At 41.1% G+C, this 26,998-nt stretch overlaps 1 protein-coding gene, 2 long non-coding RNA genes and 1 pseudogene across 9 annotated transcripts in view; 1 reads left to right on the top strand and 3 right to left on the bottom strand.

Moving 5' to 3' along the window:
• The first annotated feature begins 1,523 nt into the window (after positions 1–1,523).
• LOC129645922 (uncharacterized) overlaps positions 1,524–26,998 on the top strand; it is a 33,524-nt gene continuing 8,049 nt past the window's right edge. The window contains exons 1-4 of one of the 3 annotated variants that reach the window (XR_008711553.1): positions 1,524–1,714; positions 10,533–10,634; positions 12,168–12,294; positions 14,319–14,480. This is a non-coding gene — a long non-coding RNA (uncharacterized LOC129645922). Of the gene's footprint in view, positions 1,715–10,532; positions 10,635–10,812; positions 11,281–12,167; positions 12,295–14,318; positions 14,481–26,998 lie in introns of those variants that run through there. The other 2 variants (XR_008711551.1, XR_008711550.1) reach the window with 2 other exon arrangements.
• Positions 7,065–12,265, bottom strand: LOC129645924 (uncharacterized). The gene is made up of 2 exons (XR_008711574.1): positions 12,147–12,265; positions 7,065–7,467 (listed from the first exon to the last, which is right to left on the bottom strand). It is a non-coding gene; the product is annotated as an uncharacterized LOC129645924 (long non-coding RNA).
• LOC129645905 (60S acidic ribosomal protein P1-like) lies at positions 16,615–17,133 on the bottom strand (annotated as a pseudogene).
• PLEKHA5 (pleckstrin homology domain containing A5) overlaps positions 19,641–26,998 on the bottom strand; it is a 261,652-nt gene continuing 254,294 nt past the window's right edge. For all 5 annotated transcript variants that reach the window (XM_055571291.1, XM_055571365.1, XM_055571373.1 and 2 more), the window contains 4 exons: positions 26,614–26,738; positions 24,828–24,973; positions 23,156–23,261; positions 19,641–20,528 (listed from right to left, as the gene is read on the bottom strand). In XM_055571291.1, coding sequence (XP_055427266.1) covers positions 23,167–23,261; positions 24,828–24,973; positions 26,614–26,738 — 366 coding nt within the window. In that variant the 3' untranslated portion in view covers positions 19,641–20,528; positions 23,156–23,166. The remainder of the gene's footprint in view (positions 20,529–23,155; positions 23,262–24,827; positions 24,974–26,613; positions 26,739–26,998) is intronic.

The following is a 26,998-nucleotide window of genomic DNA, read 5'->3' as shown; positions in this document are numbered from 1 at the left end:
CCATCAAATCTTCCCGGGTTGGGACACATAGTTTTTCAGGGCAGGAGCCAGCTGTGTCCCCATTTGCTTGTCAAAGCAATAAAGCTATTCTTTTCTGCTTCACCCAAAACTCCTCTGCTAGGTCTGTCTGTATTTAAATATTGCAGACAGATTACCTACCATCCTGATTGCGCTATTTATCATTTCCTCACATATCTGTATACTTTTACAACATTAGTATCCCTTCCTAGCCACCTGATGCGAAGAGCCAACTCATTAGAAAAGACTCTGATGCTGGGAAAGATTGAGGGCAGAAGGAGAAGGGGGTAACAGAGGATGAGATAGTTGGACAGCACCACTGACTCAATGGAGACATGAGTTTGAGCAAACTCTGGGAGATGGTGAAGGACAGGGAAGTCTAGTGTCTGTGCTGCAGTCCATGGTAGCAAAGAGACAGACACGACTGAGTGACTGAACAACAGCAACCATATGTCTTCATATGTGTATCTGTATATTTTCTTGAATATTTTAATGCCTCATAGAGATGAAATCACATCCTGTGTGTCGTTTCTGCCTGCCATGGCTCCTCACCCCTACCTCACTTAATCTCTTATTAGTGTGAAGTGTTCATGCTGAAAGGTGTTGTCCTGGTCCATTTACTTTCCATGTAGTGGAATCTTTTCATTGCATGCATAGTCAAGAATGACACAGTTACCTATTCAAAGGGCAAATCCAATCATGTCACTCTCCTGCTCAAGATGACGCAGCAGTTTTCTACTGCTTGAAGCTGAGGACTAACAATCAAGGTCTGGCTTGATTTCAGGCTCCTTCACTGCCAAAGCCTGTCCCAAGCTTCTGGCTTCTTCCCCTCCTGTTAATTAACTCCTACTCAACTCTTCAGATCTCAGCTCGGATTTACTTCCGTGAGAAAGTCTTCCCTACCATCTCGACCACACCTGTCAGATCACCTCTTACATGCTTTCATAACAATCTTTCCAGAGCCAATAGCTACATGATTAAATTACCGGTCATACCTCCCTACCAAGACTAAAAGTCTGCAGAGGCCATATGTATTTTTGCTCACAATTACATCTCTAAACAGCCATACTGAGTCCCTGGTACTTAGTAGGTGTCCAATAAACTTGGCTAGATGAATGGGAAAAGAAGTATTGGAAATTTTTTCCTGCCTAGTACTTATATTTTTCTAATTAATTTTCCTGAATTTAAACTTGGGCTTCCCTGGTGGCTCAGATATTAAAGAATCTGCCTGCAATGCAGGTGACCTGGGTTTGATCCCTGGGTCAGGAAGATCCCCTGGAGAAGGAAATGGCTACCCATTCCAGTATTCTTGCGTTTAGAATTCCACGGACAGAGGAGCCTGGAAGGCTACAGTCCATGCGGTCACGAAGAGTTGGATACAACTTGTTAAATACTGTTAAACCCATAGACAATGGACTGATCCAGTAAGCCTTTATTCAGCAATTCTTGAGTCAGGAATCATCCAATCTAGCAGATAGAAAGAAGCTCCAAAGAACTGTGCAACATGAGTGATCTTACAGACCAAAGCTAAAAGAATCAAGGAATTATACAAGCATCCTCTAATTGGTTAAAGCAGCAGCACTGCCCTCCTTATATGGGGTAAAGAAGATCTCTTGGGTGATATAACTTGTGCTGAGCAGGCAAGTGCTGACTTGGAGAGCTTTCTTTTCTGGGAGAGCTGAGCAGAGATACCTAGGTAAGTTTTAGTTTGCTGATGTGGGGTTCAGCATGAGCAATGCCATCTTGGGCCTGTTTTAGATATTATGCCACTACTTATTCCAGGATTTAATCTCAAACCCTGACTGGGTGGCTGGGACTGGATACAGCCTACCTCTGTAAACTGGACGTGTGTGCAAGCTAAGTCGTGTCTTACTCTGTGACATCCCATGGACTGTAGCCCACCAGGCTCCTCTGCCCATGGAGTGGGTTGCCATTTCCTCCTCCAGGGAATCTTCCCGACCCAGGGATGGAAGCTGAGTCTCTTATGTCTTCTGCATTGGCAGGCAGGTTCTTTACCACCAGCACTACCTGGGAAGCAAATTAGTGTTTTTGTAACAGGAAGGAAGGGGACAGGGCACAAACTTTAAAAGAATGACATACCTGGAGGACATGACATAAACTGATTAGAACTAAATAATCCAAATAGTCCGAGTTGCCCTTGAACTTCAGCCTCAGTGCCTTAAAAATGCTCATTGTAACACATCAGCAAGCTAAGTGACATACCCACCAGCACCATGACAGTTCCAAGGTGGACCATTAAAGATCAAAAGGTGGGCAGTGGTCCACTTCCTGGAAATCCCATCCTTTAACTGAAATAGAATAATCCTCCCACTCATTAGTGTATGAAATTGTCCACTCCAGTAAAAACTAAAAACAGCATCCTTATGGCAGAAAGCAGAACTAAAGAGCCTCTTGATGAAAGTGAAAGAGGAGAGTGAAAAAGCTGGCTTAAAACCCAACATGCAGAAAACTACGATCATGGCACCTGGTCCCATAACTTCATGGCAAATAGATGGAGAAACAATGGAAACGGTGACAGACTTTATTTTCTTGGGCTCCAAAATCACTGTAGATGGTGACTGCTGCCATGAAATTAAAAGATACTTGCTCCTTGGAAGAAAAGCTATGACAAACCTAGACAGCATATTAAAAAGTAGATATTACTTTGCCAACAAAGGCCCATCTAGTCAAAGCTATGGTTTTTCCAGTAGTCATGTATGGATGTGAAAGTTGGACCATAAAGAAAGCTGAGCACCAAAGAACTGATGCTTTTGAACTGTGGTGTTGGAGAAGATACTTGACAGTCCCTTGGACAGCAAGGAGATCAAACCAGTCCATCCTAAAGGAAATCAGTCCTGAATATTCATTGGAAGGACTGATGCTGAAGCTCCAATACTTTGGCCACCTGATGCAAGGAACTGACTCACTGGAGAAGACCTTGATGCTGGGGAAGACTGAGGGCAGGAGGAGAAGGGAACAACAGAGGATGAGGTGGTTGGATGGCATCACCGACTCAATGGACATGAGTTTGAGCAAGCTCCAGGAGTTGGTGATGGACAGGAAAGCCTGGAGTGCTGCAGTTAGTGGGGTCACAAAGAGTCGGACACGACTGAGCAACTGAACTGAACTGTAAAAACTGACAACCCCATATTCTGGGGCTGCTCTTGCCTTCTGAGATGGCCCACACTCTGTCTTGTCTGGAATTAAGATTTTGGGAGGAATATCAACAACCTCAGATACGTAGATGACACCACCCTAAAGGCAGAAAGTGAAGAGGAACTAAAGAGTCTCTTGATGAAGGTGAAAGAGGAGAGTGAAGAAGCTGGCCTAAAACTCAACACTCAAAAAATGAAGATCATGGAATCTGGTCCCATCACTTCACAGCAAATAGATATCATTTTGCCAACAAAGGCCCGTTTAGTCAAAGCTATGGTTTTTCCAGTAGTCATGTATGGATCTGAGAGTTGGACTATAAAGAAAGCTGAGCATCAAGAATTGATGCTTTTGAACTGCGGTGCTGGAGAAGACTCTTTAGAGTCCCTTGGACTGCAAGGAGATAAAACTGATAGGGATAGAATAGGATAGTTATACAAGTAGTTGTAGAAGTCCCAATAGGTTGACTATAGATTGAGAAGGAAACCTAAGAAACTTTGGGAGGCCATTATTAAGCCAATGGTAGCTCAAGAAAGCTACTGGAACATTATTCAATGAATCAGGCTTGCTTAATTATAAAACCATAAACAGAACCTCAAGATATCCCCCTGGTGACTAGATGGAAGAAAGGTCACCACCCTTGTACTAATAAGATAATTCCAGTTTGACCTCATAGGGTCAGACAATTTCTTGCCTAATATGAAGGAGGAGCTAATGATGTATGTCTGCATCTACATCTACCTGAAGAAGGCAGTCTTTTCTCATCCCCTTTTTTCCATTATTAACTGTAGCCCACTCAATCCTCCGGGGAGAGCTTCCTCGCCTGCCCGATTGCGTCTCTTATAAGCGTCCTATACTAAAAAATCTACTTCTTGCCTATCACTTTGCCTCTCAAAGAGGATGCAAAGATTGGATGGCATCACCAATTCAATGGATGTGAGTTTGAGCAAACTCTTGGAGATTGTGAAGGACAGGGAAGCCTGGTGTCCTGTAGTCTATTGGGTCACAAAGAATGGGACATGAGTGACAACAACAAGGGAACAAAAAATGCAGAAACAAAGGACTGTTATCAGCAAGAGAAGTAACAATAGCAAAGGTAATAAATCAGCTGTAAAGATTCCCAGCTGTATTGCAATAGTAAAGACTAGCCTAGAGCACTCTCTTGAGCTGTTTTTTAGATTTAAATTTCTTCTCAGGCCCTTTGGCTCAGATGGTAAGCAATCTCCCTGCAATGCAGGAAACTTGGGTTATATCCTTGGGTGAGGAAGAACCCCTGGAGAAGGGAATGGTTACCCAGCCCAGTATTTTTGTAGTCCAATATTCTTGCCTGAAGAAGCCCATGGACAGAAGAGCCTGGTGGGTTACAGTCCATGGGGTCATGGACATGACTGAGTTGGACACACTGAGAGACTATTACCAACTTTCAGGCCCTTTAACCACCAGATCAACTGGAATCCAAGGGACTAAGATGTTGACTTTTCTGACTCTCAGTGACTTCAATCAACTAAAGTTTGGACTGGACTGCCCAATGAGTTCAGTCATGTCCGACTCTTCATCACCCCATGTACTGTACCCTGCCAGGATCCTCTGTCCATGGGATTTTCCAGGCAAAACTATTGGTGTGGGTTGCCATTTCCTACTCCAGGGGATCTTCCCTATCCAGGAATCCAGCCAGAGTCCCTAGTGTCTTCCTCATTGCAGGAGGATTCTTGACCTGCTGAGTCACAGGGGAAAGCCAAATCCCACTATGAATATGCATGAACCCTTAGCTTAAAACTTTCCCAATTTTGCTGTCCAGGGAGACACTGCTTTGGGAAGGATCCCTGGTGTTCTCTCTACTTGCTGCAAGTAATAATAAATCCTTCCTTCTCCCAATTCTGTCCTTTGGCTCAACATCCACCAAGAAGCAAACCCAGTTTTCAGGTAAAAGACATAAAGACAAGGAATTTCACCTGTGTTAAAGAGCAATACATTTCCTAATGACAAAAGAGTCAATTCATTGAAGACATGGCCATCCTAAATACACATGTACCTAATATCAAAATTTTAAAATATGCTAAGTGAAACCTGACAGAACCAAAGAAACTAGATGGAATCAAAAGGAGAGACAGACAAATTCACAGTCACAATTTTACTTGGAGCTTTCAATACTTATCTCTCAGCAACTGACAGAACAAAAAGACTCAACAACATCTCTAAGGACACAAGGGACATGAAACAATATTATCTTTTCAAGTACACATGAAACATTTATCAAGACAGATAATATTCTGAGCCATAAACTAAGTCTTAATAAATACAAAATGATTGAAAAGCTGTAGAATGTTCCTTTCTACTACAGAATTAAATTGGAAATTAATTGCAAAAGTTATCTGGAAAGCTGCCCAGATATATAGAAATTACACACATCCTCATAATTCATGGGTTACAGAAGTTGCAAAGGAAATTAGAAAATAATTTGAAATAAAATACAATCCATCAAACATAGTGAATAAAATGGGTAAACCTCTAGCTAGACTAAGAAAAAAGAAAGGGGATATAGAAACTAATAATATCAGGAATAAAAGAGGGGACATCTCTGAAGGTATTAAAGGGCTAATAAGGAGGTAGGTAGCATGAACAACTTTATGCCAATCAATAAAATGGATGAATTCATTGAGGACATAAATTGCTAAAACTATTTCAAGAAACAATAAAAAAATTGGAATAGTCTTATATCTAGTAATTAAATAAAATTTATATTTAAATATCTTTCTGTAAAGAAAAATCCATGTTATGTGGCTTCACTGGTGAATTCCATTAAACATTTAAGGAAGAAATAATACATAAACTCTTTCAGAAATTAGAGGAGGAAGCTCTTATATGTTACTTTATGAGGTTATAATCTGCCAACACCAAAACCACATGAAGTCATTACAAGAAAACGGCAGATTAATGTTGTTTCTGAAGGACAAACATAAAAATCCTTAACAAAGCATTAGCAAATTGAATCCTGAAATCGAAATGTAAAGGACCTAAACTAGCCAAAACAATCTTAAAAATGAACAAAAATGGAAAACAAACCATTTCGTTTTAGACACAGTAATCCAGGGGCATTCCAGGTGGCGCTAGTGGTAAAGAACCCGACAGCCTATACAGGAGACATAAGAAGCTCAGGTTTGATCCCTTGGTCGGGAAGATCCCCTGGAGGAGGGCATGACAACCGACTCTTGTATTCTTGCCTGAAAATCCCATGGACAGAGGAGCCTGGCAGGCTATAGTCCATGGGGCAAAGACTCAGACAGGACTGAAGCAACTTAGCACGCACGAATGCATAGTAATTCAGACCATGTTGTACTGGGGAAATAACAGAGACATAGACCAATGGGACAGAACAGAGTCTAGAAACAGATGTGTGTATATCTATATATGCACATATACATATATATGCATATATAATACATACAATTACATACATAATCATAAATAATTGTATTATAAATAAGTTGTAAAATAATGTATAACATGATATACATTATATAAACTATGCTTTTTATATTTCTTTTTTCAACTGACTTTTGACTGTGTGAAAGCAATTTAAGGGGAAAGTGTTTCCAACAAAAGGTGAACCACTGGATATTACATGAAGAAAAGTGAACATTGACCCTTATAAATATTAACTCAAAATGGATCATATACATAAAAGTAAAAGCTAATAATATGTAAGTTCTAGAAAATACATTGGAGAAAATCATCACAACCCTGGTATAAGCAAAAATTTCTCAGATGAGATACAATCTAATCACTGATTACAGAAAATCAGTGTTGATAAATTGTACTTTATCAACATTGAAACCTTGTTCTTTGTTGACATTGTAAAGAAAACAGAGACAAATCATAAAACCTAATAAAATATTTGTAAAACATATATTTAATTTTATTTCCAGAAAATATGTATCTTAAAATTCAACAATAAGTAAACAACCCAATAATAACATGACAAAAAGTTAGAAAAGATTCTTAACAAAAGAAGACATGTTTCCCCAATAGCACATGAAAACACACTCAATATTCATTAGGAAAAGCAATTTAAAAATACAGTGAGAAAAAAACAAATAAAAGTACATTAAGGACTTCCCTGGTGGTTCAGTAGATGGGAGTCTCCTGCTAACGCCAGGGACACGCAGTCAGTCCCTGGTCCGGAGGATTCCACGTGCCACAGAACAACTGAGCTCCTGAGCTATGATTACAGACCCCATGGTGCTGCAACTACTGAAGCTTGATTGTCCTAGAGCCTGTGCTCCGCAACAGAAGCCACTACAATGAGAAACCCGTGAGCAGCAACTAAAGACCCTGTGCACCCCAAAATAAATAAATAAAATATAAGCAAGTGCCTAAAAAAGTACAGTGCAATACCACAATACCCTAAATAGAATCGAGGATTCCCTGATGGCTCAGTAAAGAATCCACCTGCAATGCAGGAGATGTGGGTTCAGTCCCGGGGTTAGGAAGATCCTCTGGAGGAGGAAACAGTAACCCGCTCTAGTATTTTTGCCTGGGAAATCCCATGGACAGAGGAGCCTAGGAGGCTAAAGTCTATGGGGTTGCAAAGAGTCGCATGCAACTGAGCATACATGCAAATATAGAATGGCTAAAATGGACTGATAATACCAGGTGTTAATAAGGATATGGAGCAACTGCAACCCTCAGAGTTGCTGGTAGTAAAGTGGACTATCCACTATGGAAAACTATTCAGCAGTTTCTTAAAAAGTTAGACTTACACCTAACCATATGGACCTATCAACTCCACTTCTATGTATTTAGTCCAACAAAATGAAAATGTCTGCTCACATTTTTTATATCAATATATATGAAGCTTTACTCATAACAGCAAAAAACTAGAAACAGCCCAAACATCCATCAACAGATGAATGGATATAGAAATTCGGTATATCCATTCAATGCAACATTATTACACTTAATATGGAATAAACTATTTAAATATATCTGCAACAACATGAATGAGTTTCAAAAACATTACGCCGGGCCAAAGAAGTCAAACCCCCAAAGCAAACACCGTACAAATCTATTTATACAAAATTCTAGATAAAGCAAACCAATCCACAGGGTCAAGAAGTACATCAGTGGTTGCTTGGGGTGGAGGCTGTCAGGGGTGGGTTGGGGGCATGATTTGCCAGGACACAAAGGAACATTTTGGGATTTATGGTTTTCTAATTATACTTGGGTTTGAATCATTCTAGAAAGTCTCATAGCTAAGGTTTGAAAGTCACTTAGGGGAAGCAGTCCTCGTTGGATGGATATGATCTATACCTTGATTGTTGTAAAGGTTATGAGGGGCATATATATTTGCAAAAAAAAAAAAATCACCTAACCATACATCTAAAATGGGTGCATTTTATGTAAATTACAACTTATTAACAGTTCATCTAAAAAATGAAATGGTTAAAAAAAAAATGCAATTTTCTTGGATACCCTCCAGACTTAGTGAATCAGAAAGCTGAGATGATGGTAGGGGGACTTTCTTGGTAGTCCAGTGGTTAAGACTCCATGCTCCCAATGCAGGGCGCCAGGGTTCAAGCCCTGATGAGGGAACTGGATACCACATGCTGAAACTAAAGATTCCCAAGCCACAGCAAAGATCAAAGATCCCACGTGCCTCAATTAAGACTCAGCACAGGCAAACAGCTCAAACAGTAAAGAATCCACCTGCAATGCAGGAGACCCAGGTTCAATCTCTGGGTCGGGAAGACACCCTGGAGAAGGGAATGGCTACCCACTTTGCTATTCTTGCCTGGAGAATTTCATGGACGGAGGAGCCTGGCAGGCTATAGTCTATGGGGTTGCAAAGAGCAGGACATGACTGAGTGACTAACAAAGGCAAATAAATACTTATAAATAGCCAGGATGGTGAAGAATTTATGCTAAAACAAAATCTCGAAATGATTCCAGAGAAGGCAATGGCATCCCACTCCAGTACTCTTGCCTGGAAAATCCCATGGACGGAGGAGCCCGGGGAGCTGCAGTCCATGGGGTCGCTAAGAGTTGGACACAACTGAGCGACTCCACTTTCACTTTCATGCATTGGAGAAGGAAATGGCAACCCACTCCAGTGTTCTTGCCTGGAGAATCCCAGGGACGGGGGAGCCTGGTGGGCTGCCATCTATGGGGTTGCACAGAGTCGGACACGACTGAAGCGACTTAGCAGCAGTAGCCAAATGATTCTGTTAATCAGCTAGGCTTAAGAAAAGCAGATACTTTAGGAAACACGGATAGTCAGACTTGTTAAAATTTGACTATAAACAGTATATTCCCTGGGTTTCACCAGACACCAAATGAAGCTGCTAAGTGAACATTGTCCTTGGGTGCTCTTGACCATCATTAGTCTCTTAGCTTCTGATCCACTTTCTGGTCGTAGGTAGCTCCCTCTACCCCGAGTTCTCATGTTTTTATACAATTATTGACTGTTGTTTCCTAGTTTTTACTTTCTTCTTCTTTTTTTTTAAACCTTGCCACCAGTCTTGTGGAATTTCAGCTCCCTAAACCAAGGATTGAACCCAGTCCATTTCAGTGAAACCCTGGAATCCTAACCACTAAACCACCAGGGAACTCCCTAGATTTTACCTTCTTTACTTTTTAATTCCTTTTTCTTTTATAAAAGGAGGTAAAGGGATCATAGCTTACATACTGTACCCACACAGTATTATGTGCTGATTCCTTTATTTGGTTGATCCACCGGCATCTTTTGGGAATTCATGGCTAGACTTTGAAAGGAATCACAGGCCTCCCTTGAGTTTTCCAGAAGTGTTAAGATCAAAGCCTAAGTGCTTCTTCAGACCTGAGGACTTTTGAACAAGATAGGAGATTTACATGGTACTATCCCAGATTGCTCAGCAGTAAAGAATCCACCGGCAAGGTAGGCAACCTGGGTTCGATCCCTGGGTTGGGAAGATCCTCTGGAGAAGGAAATGGCAACCTACTCCAGTATTCTTGCCTGGAAAATTCCATGGACAGAGGAGCCTAGTGGGATACAGCCCATGGGGTCACAAAAGAGTTGGACACGATGTAGCGATAAACAGTAACAACAATTTTTTAAAACAGGGCTAGTTTTGATTTTAAAATGTGACTCTGCAAATCATCTATTACAATGTCTTCAATTACCTCTGAGCCATTCCACCAACAATCAAACAAGCCAAGTCAAAGCTCTGAGGAGAACCTGCGAATTACATTGCTCTCCCTGAGATTTCCTTGGAGATGATCCGTTTACAGTTATCAATTTCTACCAGACCAACTTACAAACAAATTTTCCTTGGTATCCTGACCCATGATGTTTCTTTCTGGCATGCTGATCTGTCTTCTTTCAGAATCAGTTTTTCATGATTTTGAGCTGAGCCTGTTCCTGTTATCACTTGGCTTCACCGACTGCGCTCAACTGGGGATGTGCTGGAGTTTGTCCTCTTGGAAATGTAAGTGAAACGTAACAGACCACAAAGAGCTGTATTTTCTAAAATGGCTTATTCTCTTTACAGTCTTGGCCTTGAATCAATCTTGAAAGTTTTATGGCTAAGATCTGGAGGTCATGTGGGTTCAGAAGCCCTCATCAGGTTGATTTTAACTGACTGACTAGCTTATCTTCTATTTCAGGTCCAGTGTGAACCTTAAAAATGGAAATTTAGGGAGGGTTTCCCTGGTAGTCCAGTGTTTAAGAATCCACCTGCCACTCAGGGGACATGGGTTTAAGCACCGGTCTTGGAAGGTTCCACGTGCTGTGGAGCAACTAAGTCCACGAACCATAAGTACTAAGCCAGAGCTCTACAGCCTGAGAGTGGGAACTACTGAGCCCACGCACAGCAACTATTGAAGTCCACGTGCCCTAGAGCCCATGCTCCACAAGAGAAGCCACCACAATGAAAAGCCTGGCACGACAACAAAGAGTAGCCCCCACTGGCCACTACTAGAGAAAGCCCAGGAACAGCAATGAAGGCCCAGCCAAAAATAAATTAAATAAACAAATATTAAAAAAAAAATAAAAACGTGAATCTATTTTCTGTTCCTTATTCTAAAACTAAGGCATGAATGCTTGCCAAAAAAAAAATTCAGAGAATGTAGAAGTCTTTAAGGATCCAGAATTATCATATATATCAGGTTTTTCTGCAAATGTACAGTATACACATGTATTTTTAACAACACAGAGTCCTATGAAACATACTATTTTATCAAATACCCTTTCTACTAAATATACAGTGAACTGCTTTCATAGATTAACTACACCAAAAGAAATGGCTGCTTACAATGCATATTCTCTATTTGAACAGTTCAAAGATGGACAGGTAAGTCGTGGGGTACTGCCCTTTGACTCACTCAACACCCACTTCAACTCCATTCTCACTGCCCTCCTTAATTCTAAAAGCAGGAAAACTAAGCACTTCCTTTTCCAGACACCCCTAAGGTCGGCTTCCCTGGTGGTTCAGACGGTAAAGAATCAGCCTGTGACACAGGAGACAAGGTTCGATCCCTGGGTCAGGAAGATTCCCTGGAGAAGAGAATGGACACCCACTCCAGTATTCTTGCTTGGAAAATCCCATGCACAGAGGAGCCCGGTTCGCTATATAGTCCATGGAGTCGCAAAGAGTCGCAGAGTCGGACACCGCTGAGCGATGAACACTTTCTGCCTCCCTCATAGGCTTCCTGCTCCCCACAGGTGGCCCCAGGCACAGCCATCAGGAAGCGGGAAGCCGGGCTCCCTCACAGCAACCCCAGGTCTCCAGCCAGCCCCTAGTTACTTCTCTGTTGGACTTCTTAGGTCATGAGATGAATAGACACCTTAATTTAAAAAATAAACTGCAAAATGCCTCTGGGTACTCGCTCGGTTATTTTTTCTAAGAAAAACTCGCAGAAGTAGATTAAAGATACGTCTTAAAATACTTTCGAAACATTTTATCAACGGACACTGCCACCAACCCTGAATTGTTACTGACCTGGGTCCTTGGGCTTTTCAGGCAATAGAAACTGACAAGAAGTGAGACGAGAATTTAAGACAAGTCTTTCTCGAGGCTCCCGCAGAACCACCGGAGATCGAAAACTAGGAACAGGTGCCGAGGAGAGCTGGCTGGTTCCTTAAATAAGGTGAGGGTAGGGGCGGATCGGTGGGTGGGGCAGAAGGCGTGACTTAGATGGTCTGCCCACCCCTTGGTGGTGCTGTGTGCAGGGCTCATGCGCAGTACCGTTTTTTTGCTCCCGGCACTAAAGCAGTGGCCGTTGCTTTGTAGCCTTTTTGTATCTTACTGTTCATAGTTGCCAGGACCGAGGTTATTTTTAGTCCTTTTTAGTTTTTTTTGTATTCTGTTGCTCAAGGAGGTGGTTACACTCTGCACTTCAGTAAAGGCTCCCAAGGTTCCCAACTATCACATGGGGCAAGCCCACTGGTCACATGCATGCGTGCTCTTTCATGACCAACTTTTTGCAGCCCTATGGACTGTAGCCCACCAGGCTCTTCTATCCATAGAATTCTCCAGGCAAGAATACTGGAGTGGGTTGCCATTCGCTTCTCCAGGGGATCTTCCCGACCCAGGGATCGAACTCAGATCTCCTGCAGTCCAGGCAGATTCTTTATTACTGCACCGCCTGATAAACCCTGGGTCCTAAGTCCCAGCCTATCTCTATCTGAGTATATGCCTTTCTCTGCTGTGCATGTGTGCTAAGTCGCTTCAGTCATGTCCGATTCTATGCGACCCTATGGACTGTAGCCCTCCAGGCTCCTCTGTCCATGAAATTCTCCAGGCAAGAATACTGGAGTGGATTGCCATGCCCTCTTCCAGGGGGTCTTCCCGATCCAGGGATCTAATCCACAGTCACTTAATGTCTCCTGTACTGGCAGGCGGGTTCTTTAGCACTAGCACCCCTGGGAAGCCCATGGGCATGTTAAGAATAGTTAACCTGAGATCTGCCGTTTTAAAATTTCCAGCTTCTGATGTATAGCAAAAACCACCACAATATTGTAAAGTAATTATCCTCCAATTGAAATAAATAAAGAAAAACCATTGACAAGGCTCTAAAAATTTTTTTTCCTCAGCTTCATTGAGACAAGACATATAATATTATATGTTTACTTAACCAATTTTGAAATGCATGTGGATTATGGATTGCATTATCTTTTTTTTTTTTTTTTGCACCATTTCCAAACTGATAGATTAAAAAAGGATACTTCATTGTTTCAATTTGTCTATCTTGGTTTACCAGGGATAATGCATATGTTTAGTGAATGCCTGTATTCTTTCTTTTGTAAATTTCAGGTTAGATCAGAGAACTAACTTATTGGAAGCAGCCTGCTTCCCTTCTCTTTGCTTGTGGGCAGTGTTGGGGGAAACAGCTAGCAGCCAGTTTGTTTGAAATTCCAGCAGTTCTATTATATCCCTGTCACTTTCCCATAGGATGTTACAGATATGATCTCCATTTCAGGCCTGCTCTTTGGCAGTCCAAATGTCTCCACAACCCCAGCACCCTTGGGAAGGACCTTGGTCAGAGATGTCTCCAAAAAAAAAAAAAAAAGTTAGGGATCCTTTGAGCATCTGCTACTTTCAGGCATATGCTGAACAAGTTTCTGAACAGCTTAAGTTGCTACTTGTCATCCAAAGGGCTGAGTCATTCATCTTCTTATGTTGGGTGGAACCAGACACCCCAACAGTCAGAGGATAGCAATTTCTTACAGGTGACACAAATGTCTGTGCAGAAATCACATTTAGCAAATATCATTTGGGTAGATCATGTCATGGATTCTTTCATGGTTGCTACTCCATGTTGTCGTGGAATAACATGTCTATATTTACAAAAAAATATTTTTTTAAAATTTAACAGAATTATATTTTACTTATTATTATTTTTTTAGTTGCATTGCACAGCATGTGAAATCTTAGTTCCCCAACTAGGGATCCAACCCTGAACCCCCTGGAGGGTGAAGTCTTAACCATTGGACCACCAGGAAAGTCCTGTTTAAATATTTTAACTATGTTTTTGTACTCACCCAAGGCTAATGAGAATAAGAAAGTATGAATTGGGTATGAGAGAGAATTAAGTAAAAATTCTCAGCCTTTTTACACCTTTGTATGTCTGGATGCCAGCTTTCTGAGTCATTTTTCATTAATGATTTGTAGCCTGCAGGGCCCAAGAGGGACTCACAGGCTCTGGATGACTCATAGATACTGAAGCTTCCAGTTCAAGGAGCAGAGTGGTGATGATTTGTAAGTATTGACTGCAAGAAGCATCATCCTTGGAAAGATGGGCTGGTATCTCCTTTCCTATTAAAGTTTTCAACTTATCCCCTGCAACAGGAGGCTGACTTCTATGGATTATTTTGTTTTTTTTGTTCAGTCACTAAGTTGTGTCCAACTGTTTGCAACCCCATGGACTGCAGCTCACCAGGCTCCTCTGTCCTTCGCTGTCTCCCAGACTTTGCTCAGATTCATTTTCATGAGTTGGTGATGCTATCTAACTATCTCATCTTCCACTGCCCTCTTCTCCTTTTAACTCCAATCTTTCACAGGATCAGGGTCTTTTCCAATGAGTCTGCTCTTCGCATCAGGTGGCCCAAAGTACTGGAGCTTCAGCTTCAGCATCAGTTCTTCCAATTCAGGATTGATTTCCTTTGGGATTGACTGGTTTGATCTCCTTGCAGTCCAAGGACTCTCAAGAGTCTTCTCTAGCACCACAGTTCAAAAGTATCAGTTCTTCAGCACTCAGCCTTCTTTATGAGCCAGCTCTCACATCCTTTCTATATGAGTACAGATGGACAATATAAGGGGTTCTCAAACTTTTGGGTCTCACAATTCTCACATATTAAACAACTATCAAGGACTCTACATAGCTTGTTTTGTGACTTATATCTTATCGGAATTTATGGCAATAGGTTATAAAGCTGAAACATGTTTGAAATATTTACTTGCTCATCAAAAATTACAGTAATAAACCCACTACATGTTAACATAAACACTTTTTAATTAAAAAAAAATTGCTTTGCATTATAATGCCCTTTTCTATCAGGATTAACAGAAGATAGGTGGATTTTCTCATTTCCTTCTGCACTCAAGCTGCTGAAGTATCACAAGACAGCCTTTGGAAAACGCCACTATTCACTACTGAGAGAATGAAAGTGGAAAAAGGCAAATACCATCTTAGTCGGGGGCGTCAGAGAATGAGATGGTTGGATGGCATTACCGAAATAATGGACATGAGTTTGAGCAAACTGCAGAACACAGTGAAGGATAGGGAAGCCTGTGTGCTGCAGTCTGTGGGGTCACAAGGAGTTGGACACGACAGCGACCGAACAACAATCCTAGTGTTATTATGAAAGCAGTTTTGACTGCAAAGATCTTCTGAGAAGGTCCAGGAAACCCTCAGGAGTTCCCAGCCACACCCAACACAACTCTTGTGACCTCCGAATCTCACTGGGTTCAGCCAGTGGGAGCCCTGGCAATAAGACAGAGCCATCGGAAATTTCTTGCTCTACCTCATCTTTGCAGGATGCATTCACTGAAGCTGGCTTGGTTTCTCAGAGTAAGGCTTCTTTCAAATGACTCTCTTCTATGGGTTCTATCTGCTTCTTCCATTACCCCTTTGGGCCTAGGGATAGAACATCTCTAAGTTGTTACATTATTTGTCTTAGTTTTTCTACACTCTATGCACACCTTCTTGGAAGGAAAGTTATGACCAACCTAGATAGCATATTCAAAAGCAGAGACATTACTTTGCCAACAAAGGTCCGTCTAGTCAAGGCTATGGTTTTTCCCGTGGTCATGTATGGATGTGAAAGTTGGACTGTGAAGAAGGCTGAGTGCTGAAGAATTGATGCTTTTGAACTGTGGTGTTGGAGAAGACTCTTGAGAGTCCCTTGGACTGCAAGGAGATCCAACCAATCCATTCTGAAGGAGATCAGCCCTGGGTGTTCTTTGGAAGGAATGATGCTAAAGCTGAAACTCCAGTACTTTGACCACCTCATGCGAAGAGTTGACTCATTGGAAAAGACTCTGATGCTGGGAGGGATTGGGGGCAGGAGGAGAAGGGGACGACAGAGGATGAGATGGCTGGATGGCATCACAGACTCAATGGACGTTAGTTTGAGTGAACTCCAGAAGATGGTGATGGACAGGGAGGCCTGGCATGCTGCGATTCATGGGGTTGCAAAGAGTCAGACATGACTAAGCGACTGAACTGAACTGACTGATGCACACCTTCATAAATAAAAACTGAATTTATCCTGAAGCCCCTTTTTACCACCACATGTAACTCAATGAACATCACAAAAACTCAATGAACACAAAAATAAAAACTCAGTGAACAACACAGAGCCTTGTTCTATATCGGAAGTTCTCAAGGTGTGGTCTCTGGAGCGCAGACATCAGTATCACCTGGAAAACTGTTAAGAATTAGAATTCACATTTTCTTTTAAACAGCTCAGCTTTTTATTGAATGTGTTACTAAAGAGGTTTAGTCAAAAAGACCAAAGCCCATGTCATCATCAGACTCTTCAGATTCTTCTTTCTTTGCTTCTACTTTCTCTCCTCAGCTGGGGCAGCAGCAGTGGATGGGGCAGGACCTCCTGCTGGTGCAGCACCGGCCGCTGGGGCAGGTCCACCAGCCCCCACATTGCAGATGAGGCTCCCGATGTTGACACTGGCCAAAGCCTTTGCAAACAAACCTGGCCAGAAAGGCTCAACATTTACACCGGCTGCTTTAATGAGGGCATTGATCTTATCCTCTGTGACCGTCACCTCATCGTCGTGCAGAATGAGGGCAGAGTAGATACAAGCGAGCTCGGAGACGGAGGCCATGGTGCGAGCGAGTGCTAGGTGGGGGCTGCCGGGTGCGGTGCTAGTCGCCGGATGAAGTGAGGGCCTCACCCCAAAACGGCCTTAGCTTCCTCCGAAGAACTGAGCACCTTAGCGGCAATGGAGGAAAGAGCTAGAATTCACATTTTTGGATCACACTCCGGACAGACAGAATAAGAAATTTTAGGGATGGGGCTCAGCAATTTGTGTTTTAACAAGCTTTTCAGGTGATTCTGATACATGATAAACTGTGGCCCAGTCTAAAAACACTGCTCAAACAAGATAATGAGTAATAGAGCCCTAGTAAATTTAGAAACTGTAAAGTTAGATAAAGTTAGCCCTTGATTAATATTAGCTATGGGAATTCCCTGGAGGTCCAGTGGTTAGGACTTGGGGCTTTCACTGCTGTGGTCCAAGTTCAATCTCTGGTCAAGGAACTAAGATCCTGTAAGCTGTGTGGCACAGTCAAAAAACAAAAACAAAAAAATTAAAAGGCTGGTTTGTATCTTTAAAAATGGAAGATATATGTACCAAAATAGCATGTAGACTCTGTTGGGTACATTTACAAAAATTGAGGTAACAGGTTTATTTTAAAAGTTAATATTTACAGCATGCTAGAAACTGCATTCTTTTTAACTATTCCAACTTATGAAAAATTGTGGATATCAAATTTTAAATGTAAAAAGGGGCACATGATTATTAAAACTACTTTTGTAGAGGACTTCCCTGGTGATTCAGTGGCTAAGGCTCTGCACTTCCAGTGCAGGGGGTCTGGGTTGGATCCCTGGTCAGGGAACTAGATCCCACATGCCACAACTAAAGAGTTCACATGCTGCCACTAAAAAAACCGAGAAGATCCTGCATGCTGCAATGAAGATGGAAGATCCCAAGTGCCACAATTAAGACCTGATGCAGCTAAGCTAAATATTAAAAGTGAAAAACTTTTGAAGGCATTGAACCAGAGAAATTTGCAGATCTCTTGTCTATGGTTATCTATTTCCTTTTTTTTCCCTTTGGCCAAAGATTAAACCTGTTGCCCCCTGCGATGGAAGCTTGGAATCCGACCCACCAGACCACCAAGGAATTCCCAACCTGTTTACTTTTCAACCACCCTATGGCTGTCAACTGTCAAATCATTGGGGATGGGTGAGGTACATGGATGTGATGACTGAGAAACCAACCCAACTAGCCATGCACTGAACTCTAAAGCTTACTTCCATGGCTGAGAGGTGGCCCTTACGGTAACCCCTACCCCCTCAACTTGGTGTAATGGCCTTACCAGTCTCTCTGCCCTCCTTACCATGAGCCTTGGGACTTCCTGAACTCTCTATGTACCTCTCCTATAAGAAGGCAAAGTTGGGAAAGGTGAGCTTTAGGTCGGATAGAGAGTACTGATCTAGTACAAGTTTTTAAAGCATATTAATAGTCCCTCTACTATATCCTGTAACAAATACCTGTATTGACATACTGTTTGTAAATATATGATTTTCATCTGGCTTTCTGAAACGTTGAAAGCCAGAATGAAGAGTTACAACTACTTTATACTGCTTTCTTCAAATTCTCCCTAGCATCCACATATTCCAGGATAGGACATTTTTTCCTTCTTGCAATAGTTCAAAAAGTGTGCTTAGAGTAAATTAAAAGTAACATACCACACACACCAGTCAAACATAAAGACAAACACAGCACAAAAATACCCAAACAAAACCCAAAGAATAACATCAACTTTCAACCTCAACATACCCATAAAAACTTGACAACAATCTCTGTATCATGACTAAAGGGAAATCATCATCTGTTGACTATTTCCTTTGAGAAGCCATCTTCAGAAAAAGGTGACATATGTAATCATGTTTATATGGACAGACAGCGCTATACATTCTTCTCCCATTTTTACCTCTCTTTTCGTTCACCTCCTACATTACAGACTGTATCTATTTGCACTTCATTTTGTGTATTTCTGTTTGGATGAATTCTTACACATGTGCATTTTAAATTAAATCTGTTTTAACATAGCATGAAAAAAAAAAGACTGACCAGTGCCGATTTAGTTTCAACCGTGTTATATAGGAATCCCAAAGCATCACATTTCCTTGTACTCTGGGAACAATATATAGCCTGAACAAAAGGTTATACAGGGAAGGAAATGTAATTGATTCTGAAGAGCGTGAACATCTGCACAGAATGTGTTGTAAGAGAAAACGATCTCGGAGGGTCCTGCTTATGATGATGAAATGGTTTCTCGTTACCCGGGTCAGAGAAGTAACTGGCTGCCCCTGCCCCCACCCCAAGTCCAATCCCCTAAGTAGAGCGAGATTACAGATGCTAGAAGCTACTTTCTATGACACCAAAACCAACGGAAAGAGGAAGTAGGTACAGAAGACTTGACAAAACTAAGTTTGCCCACTGGTGTTGAAAGGTCAGAGAAACTTTATTCTGGTGCAGATTTTGTCATTAAGTGTAAAGCGATTGTGGCCAAGTCAGTTTCTCTCTCTCAGCTTCGACATGGGAGAGCTGAGTTGGACGACAGACACAGTTCTGTTCTGGTGCTGTCTGCAATGAGATTAACAGACTACTTTTTCATTGAGAAGTCTCTTAAAGTCTCAGACTTTCCATTTCACATGGGAAGAGCAAAAATTCTAACACAAGTCATTTAAGAACATCAACATTTATTTAACATGATAAAAAAGAAATGAGATATGAACATTTGCATTTAAACAATAGTAAGTAGCCTTTAATACTTACATTACGTGTGCTCATTGTATAATATATACACAATGAACATAATTACATTTGTACACAAACTAAGTACTGGATTTGAAAACCTGCTTATTGCTGTACACATCTAGTCCAATGAAGTAGAAGCCCAGTACTTCAAAATACCTACATTTTAAATTGCTTTTTAAGAAAAAGTAAGCGGTAACATTTGTGTTTAAGCTGACAAGAGTGTGGCAGTAACTGCTGACAATGCAATCTGACTGAGAAATAATTATAGCAGGAAACGAGACATACTTCACTTAGCAATAATAAAATGGCACATTTTAAATATATATATAAAATTTTTACAAATTAAGTGTGAAACAAAGCATTGCAGTAGCTGAAATGGGAGGAAGAAGAAAAAAAAAAGGAAAACAAGCTTCACTGGAAATAATAACTAAATTTTCTGTACTGAAAAGTGAAAAGAAATATAAATCCACCCAGACTTTAGAAACATCAAAACCTGGAGATCAGCAACTATGTAAGCTCTGGCTGTAGACTGCACACTAAAAAGCACCTTTACTTATGTGCTTTGAAATCATAGCAGCAAGCTGGTGTCAGAGAAATAACCTTGAGATTACATTACAGAACCTTGAGTGTACATATGGGCCATTAAAGCTGTTTTGGAATAAACATTTTCCAGAAGTGATAAAACGATGCTCTGTGGCCAAAAGCATCAGAACTATGAATTTCATAGATTTAAAATATACTATACAATATCTTCTCACATTGCCAAAGGTCCATGTCCTCAGCTCTGAATGGTTTCAACAGAAGTCAGTATAGCTGAAAAATACAGAGAAGGAAAATTACTTTGACATCTGCAAAGTTAATAAGTGACCCTTTCCTAAAGTAACTGAGGGTGACATTCTCTAACAAAAGAACTGACAAGCATGGCCATGAAAATCCTAAAACATAATAACCATTGAAGGACATCTTCTCTTCATTTCCATAAGCTTAATTGACAAAGCAAAGAAACACAATGCAGTTAAATTGCAATTCAGATGGAAAAAAGGACCCAAACTTCTGGCTGAATCCAAAAGATTGACAAAATGAGCAGAGATCTGTATGACTTTACTAAAATATGTAGTATTATATTAAGCTGCCTACATAGTGGTGTGTCTGTCTTGTGTGAAACCTCCCTAAGTCTTGCCCAAAAAAGTTCAGAAAAATGACACACGCACAACGAGAAGATGGACTGTAAAATAATGCAAACGTGAATGCCACTGGTTGGCTGTGATGGCTGCACGCCACAAGGTTAGAAAATATCCAGCAAACCCTGGATCGAATGCCAGCAGGTAATGCCAATGGTTCTTGGGACAAAAGCAAAACAAAACAAAATCCAATAATAACAACTTACGGAACCTGGCCATGTATTCGAGTTTTAACTGTGAACATTCCTAACTGTCATAATGGTCTGAGTACAGTGAGTTGTAACTTGTTTATTGAACCAAAAGATAATGAGAGTGGCTCTTAGAGTACATGTCCCCACCACGACAGACAGAGGCCATTGATCAATTCTTTGCACAGGAGGCATCAAGGGCACATAATGTTTATTATCCCTGTGTTTGGTGTTATTCTGTCACTAGTGGCAACTGCTACTTCTGAATGTATTTAAAGTTTAAATGTATGAGTGACAGAGCAAAGACACAGGTAAGACTGTAACAAATATGGGGTTTATAACCCCAGAAAGGACGACAATCCTGCAGAGATCCAAATGACAACAAAGCAAGCCTCTTCTGGGCTCCAGATAGACATGATCTCAAATAAAAGTTATAGATACAAGACTGCTGCTGCTGCTGCTAAGTCGCTTCAGTCGTGTCTGACTCTGTGCGACCCCAGAGACGGCAGCCCATCAGGCTCCCCCGTCCCTTGGCTTCTCCAGGCAAGAACACTGGAGTGGGTTGCCATTTCCTTCTCCAATGCATGAAAGTGAAAAGTGAAAGTGAAGTTGCTCAGTCGTGTCCGACTCTTAACGACCCCACATACTGCAGCCCACCAGGCTCCTCTGTCCATGGGATTTTCCAGGCAAGAGTCCTGGAGTGGGGTGCCATTGCCTTCAGTTAAACATAAATCCTCTGGCTGAAAAAAAGGGACATAGGTTACAGCTTCTACCAAAAAAGGTGTGAATGGAAGTAGATTCTAGAAAATGTGAGCACTACTGGATAAAAAACTGAGTCAAGTTAGTGTCTGTAGTCATTTATTTTGAAAATCCAAAAATCAAAGAACATGTTTATAATTATGCTCAAAAAATCTGTAGGTGTTTTCATAGCTTTAACTGTTTAACAGAAATAGGTGGTAATCCTAAGGCATTAAACATTAGAAGATCTGGCATATACGAAGGCATAAAATGCTGACTCTATACCTCACAGCTTTTCTGAAAAATAAAGTATGTAAGTACAAAATTGATGTAAAATGTACCAACTGTTGATAAAGTTTAAAAGTAAGACTTCAGGGAGCTTCCCTGGTGGCTTATGGGTAAAGACTCCACCTGCAATGCACGAGACATGGATTAGATCCCTCATCCAGGAAGATCCCACATGCTGTGAGAACAGCTAAGCCTGAGCACCACAACCATTGAGCCTGAACTCTTAGAGCCTGGGCGCTCCAACTACTGGAGCCTGTGTGCCCTAGAGCCTATGCTCTGGGACAAGAGAAGCCACCGCAACTACAGAGTAGACTCCACTTGCTGCAACTAGAGAAAAGCCAAGTTCGAGCACAGCCAAAAATAAAGGCTTAAAATTAAGAAAGGAAAAAAAAGGACCTTAGAAAATTATTCTCAGTTCTAAATTGTGGTCAAAGGAATATTGGTTGAGAAAGGGCCCTTCTCCCTGTCCCCACTAGTGGCTTTTAGATAACTACTTTTATGACTTAAAAGTATTCAGAAAAAAAAAAAAGTATTCAGAAATAATTTCTGATGGATCTTAAAAGATTTTAGATTCCATATCTAGTTGGCTGTACCATGACCTTCTCTTTATCCTTAAAAAGAATTAGCGAACTCTCAATATGGAAGATACGTCACCCTGACTGTAAAAAGCATTTCTGGATCAAAATGTAATGACTTGAACGGAATTCTCAGACCCGACTATGGAAAGAACCATGAGCTGGGAACACAGCTGCAAAACACCAGGGGGGCCTGTCCTGGCACAGGCCCTTCCCTCCGAGTTTGGGTGTTTTTACAGACAATGAAAGAAGAGACAGGAGAAAATGTGGTCACGGAGTGCATCACTGAAGGGCCGATGTTGGAAAGCTTTATTGCCATGGTTTAAGTTCTTGCTCTACTTGCTCTGCCAACTATCACTAATACACAGGACAGAATTCATTGCAGGTTTTGGTCACTCAAACAACAGAGGAGTAAAAGTCAAGTTGAAAACTTTAACGGTAAACCACAGAATCGAAAGGAAATAACGTACTTGTTGTGAGACTACACACACATGAAGTGTGAGCCTTCCGTGAGCTGCGGCTGCGCGGACGGGACGGGTGACGCGGAGGAGTCGGGAGACGGAGGCAGGCTTTGCGCTAGAACACACCGAGAAAATGGGACAAGGTCAAAGCCGTGGAGACACCTCTGGAGCAGAAAATTCTGACGCTGTGGTCCCAGCACGATAAGAATATGTGCCGGGAAGGAATTATTAGCTGCATTTCGCTTCTGCGTTTTGGCTATTCTGACAGCTAATTATTCAGGATGAAATGTCTCTTGAAGACTGTTTAAAAATTCTTCTTCCTTGTACACCTTAAACTTATATAATGTTATATGCCAATTATATTGCAGTGAAACTGGAAAAAATTAAGAATTCTCTTTTTAATTTTTTTGTTTCAAGGTTAATTTTCAGGTGTCTTTAGTGACTTAACCCTTTCTCACTTTAAAAGGCTTTTCTAGTTCCACGCAGCTAAATATTACAGATGGTTTAAGTGTTGGGGTTTAAATATATCCACATAGCCCTTTGGGCTTCTCTGGTGGCACAGTGGTAAAAAAATCCGGCTACCAGTGCAAGAGACCCAAGATTCAATCCCTGGGTCGGGAAGACCCCTGGAGTAGGAAATGGTAACCCACTCCAGTATTCTTGCCTGGAAAATCCCATGGACAGAGGAGCCTAGTCTGCTAGGGGTTGCAAAGAGTGGGACAGGCCTGAGCGCGCGCACACACACACACACACCCCCTTTAACCCAGACCTGCTGTATGAATAACCTGATGTGACCAATGATAATTTTTTGTAAAAAATGAGAATGCCCATGCACATTGCCTTGAAAGTGATGAGAGACAAGGAAAATACAGTGCTTCACATTGGTTACGAAGGAACATAGCTGATAATATACATTTCCATGTTACAGGTATATAAGATACAGAAAATACTCTTAAGAACAGTCCTAGGTAATTGAATTTCATTGTGCTTACCCTTCTGCAAAAAGACTAGGGGTGGGGGGTGGGAGGAGGGAAAGGAAATAGATTTTGCTTATGGACTATGAGAAGGAAAGCTCATGATTTATACTAGTGGTATGATTGCCCTATGCCCTTCCCTTGCCAAAAATCATTAAAAAAGATTTTGAAGAATCCAGAAAGTATAAAAGAATAGCATAGACAAAAATGTATTTTTTTTACATGCTATACAGTTCATGATCTTTTACTATCAGAGAAAAACCCAGATGTGGATTATGGTAGGAGCTAAGTAAATCCATTCTACTATTAATAGTTTAGATTTTCAATCTTCCACAGTTCCCAGAGGGGGAGAGGTTTATGAATATTCTGGGAATGCAATGTCAGAGAGATAGGTAGAATTTCCAAGTTGTAAAAGATCTTCTTAGAAAAAAGTTTAAGGTATGTGTTAAGGTTAAGATCAAAAAAACAAACGAAGGAAGTGACATCCAAGCTGGAGAGAGAGGGCAGTTCTAGTTGCTGAGACAGGACTGGCCCTGGATCCTGAGTAGCAGCAGTATTCCTGACCATGCAGGTGTGGGAAGGCGAAGACCTCTCAGTCTGCAGCTAATGTTCCCGAGTGGCTCCCTTCCTAGAGTCTCCACACAGCAAATAATTCAGAGGTTCAGAGGAAGCACTGGTGAGAAAACTAGGAAACATGTAATACCTACCTGCCATTGTCTGATTTCCTCTAGAAGCCTCAGGAGTTAGTTCATAAGAAAGAACATTTTCTTCCTGCTCATGAATATCGTCCTTTGTATCTTCTGCAGGGGGGCCTTCTGGTTTATGATTTGGGATCTGTGACTCCTCTTGAGGGCTAATGAAAATAGAAAGGTATTTTAAAATTTGTTATTTTTTATCTATTTTTATTATTATTATTATTTTGGCTGCAGGGTGTGTGGAATCCCAGTTTCCCAACCAGGGACTGAACCCATGCCCCCTGTTTTGCAAGTGTGGAGTCTTAACCACTGAATTGCCAGGGAAGTCCCCCAAATTTGTTACATTAGAATGCAATTTTTTTCTTCCAACTGACTGTTATGAAAAATCTTTACAGAAACGATGCAGCCATCTATATTTCACAACTGCTAACATTTTGCTCAAAGTTTTTTTTAAATCCACATTTTGTCAATTTTGTTTCATTCTAAGCCCTCAGCCTGCTCCTCCCCAAATTATTTTCAACCAGATTAAGGACCTATCACTCAATCTGTAAATACCATCAGATACCCAATCAGTGTTCAAATGACCTCAACTGCTTTATAACATCATCTTAAGAGTTACCTGTTTAAATCAGGATCCAAACAAAGTCTGATTATATTTGCCTGACAAGTCCCTTAATGTCTAATCTAAAACACACCACCCCAAGGCTTCCCTGCTGGCTCAGTGGTGAAGAACCTGTCCGCTAATGCAGGAGACATGGGTTCAATCCCTGATCCAGGGAGATCCCACATGCCTTGGGGCAACTAAGCCTGTGTACCACAACTGCTGAGCTCACAAGCCTAGAACCTGTGCTCCCTAACGACAGAAGTCACTGCACTGAGAAGCCCGAGCACCGCAACAGAGAGGAGCCCTGCTCAAAGCAGCTAGAGCCAGCCCCAGAGCAGCAATGAAGACCCAGTGCAACCAAAAATAAATAAGTACATAAAACAAAACCCAAACTAAAAGACCCCAGATTCACTTTTGCTATTCATTTCAGAGATAAAGGCACTCCTATTACATGAAATCACAGTATTTCTCTTTTCTAGCACTGAGAATGTTTTTATGGAGGGTGAGATTGAGGATATGCATTTTAAAAGGCTAGTTAACAAATACAGTTAAAAAATAAACAGAAAATCACTATAATTTTTGGAATGCTTATCAGACAGCTTAGACAGCTGATCAACGTCTGTCATTATACAGACAATGGTAAGGTGCTTACTTCGCTATAGCTTGTGTGCCTAGAGATAGTTAGGAAGTTTGAGATCAATATGTACACACTGCTATATTTAAAATGGATTACCAACAAAGTACTACTGAATAGCACAGGGAACTCTGCTCAATGTTATGTGGCAGCCTGGATGGGAGGGGAGTCTGGGGGAGAATGGATACACGTATATGTCTGGCTGAGTCCCTTTGCTGTCACCTGAAATTATCACAATACTGTTAATCGGCTATACTCAAGTATAAAATAAAAAGCTAAAATCACTTCCTAGGTGTTTAGCACAGAGTTAAGTGCTGCACATTTATTTTCTTATTTAAATTACAACACACCTGTGAGATGGTTACTACTATTACCCTCATTTTTACAGGTGAGATACTCGAATTTAAGGTTATGTAACTTGCGTAAGATCCTACAGCTTGTAAGGTATTACGGGAGTGGCATCTAAGACCTCTAACCATGAAGTTTACCATTTTTAAGAAGGTGAATTTAATTTAGTGAATGATCCCTTTGTTTGCTTGTTTGTTTTCTCTAATTATTACCTGTATGGCACATGTTCAGGCACCTCTTTTTTGTCTCCTTCTTTATCCATCACTTCCTCAGAATTCACTCCATTTGGCTCAGGTGTGAAAAGTGTTTCAGAAAAAACATTTTCAGTTTTTTTAAACTATGGAAGAAGGAAAAATTTGCTTTTTCAAATGATTATTTTTTACCATATTTGCTATATAAGTGAATTATCTAGAATGATTCCCAAATAAAAGTTTATTAAACACTATACCATATCAAATATTTACTGAAATATATTTTAGAATCAAGTATATTAAAAATAGTGACATCCTTTCCTACATCAGAAGGACAAAAAGTATACTGCCATTAGCTGGCTGCTTTGGGATTAAAGATTCTTTAATTGGGGTAATGGTAATTTAT

This window comes from Bubalus kerabau, chromosome 1 (genome assembly GCF_029407905.1).
Source record: "Bubalus kerabau isolate K-KA32 ecotype Philippines breed swamp buffalo chromosome 1, PCC_UOA_SB_1v2, whole genome shotgun sequence".
NCBI lineage: Eukaryota > Metazoa > Chordata > Mammalia > Artiodactyla > Bovidae > Bubalus > Bubalus kerabau.
Note: the sequence above shows the minus strand (reverse complement) of the source record. Positions and strands in the feature narration are given on the sequence as shown.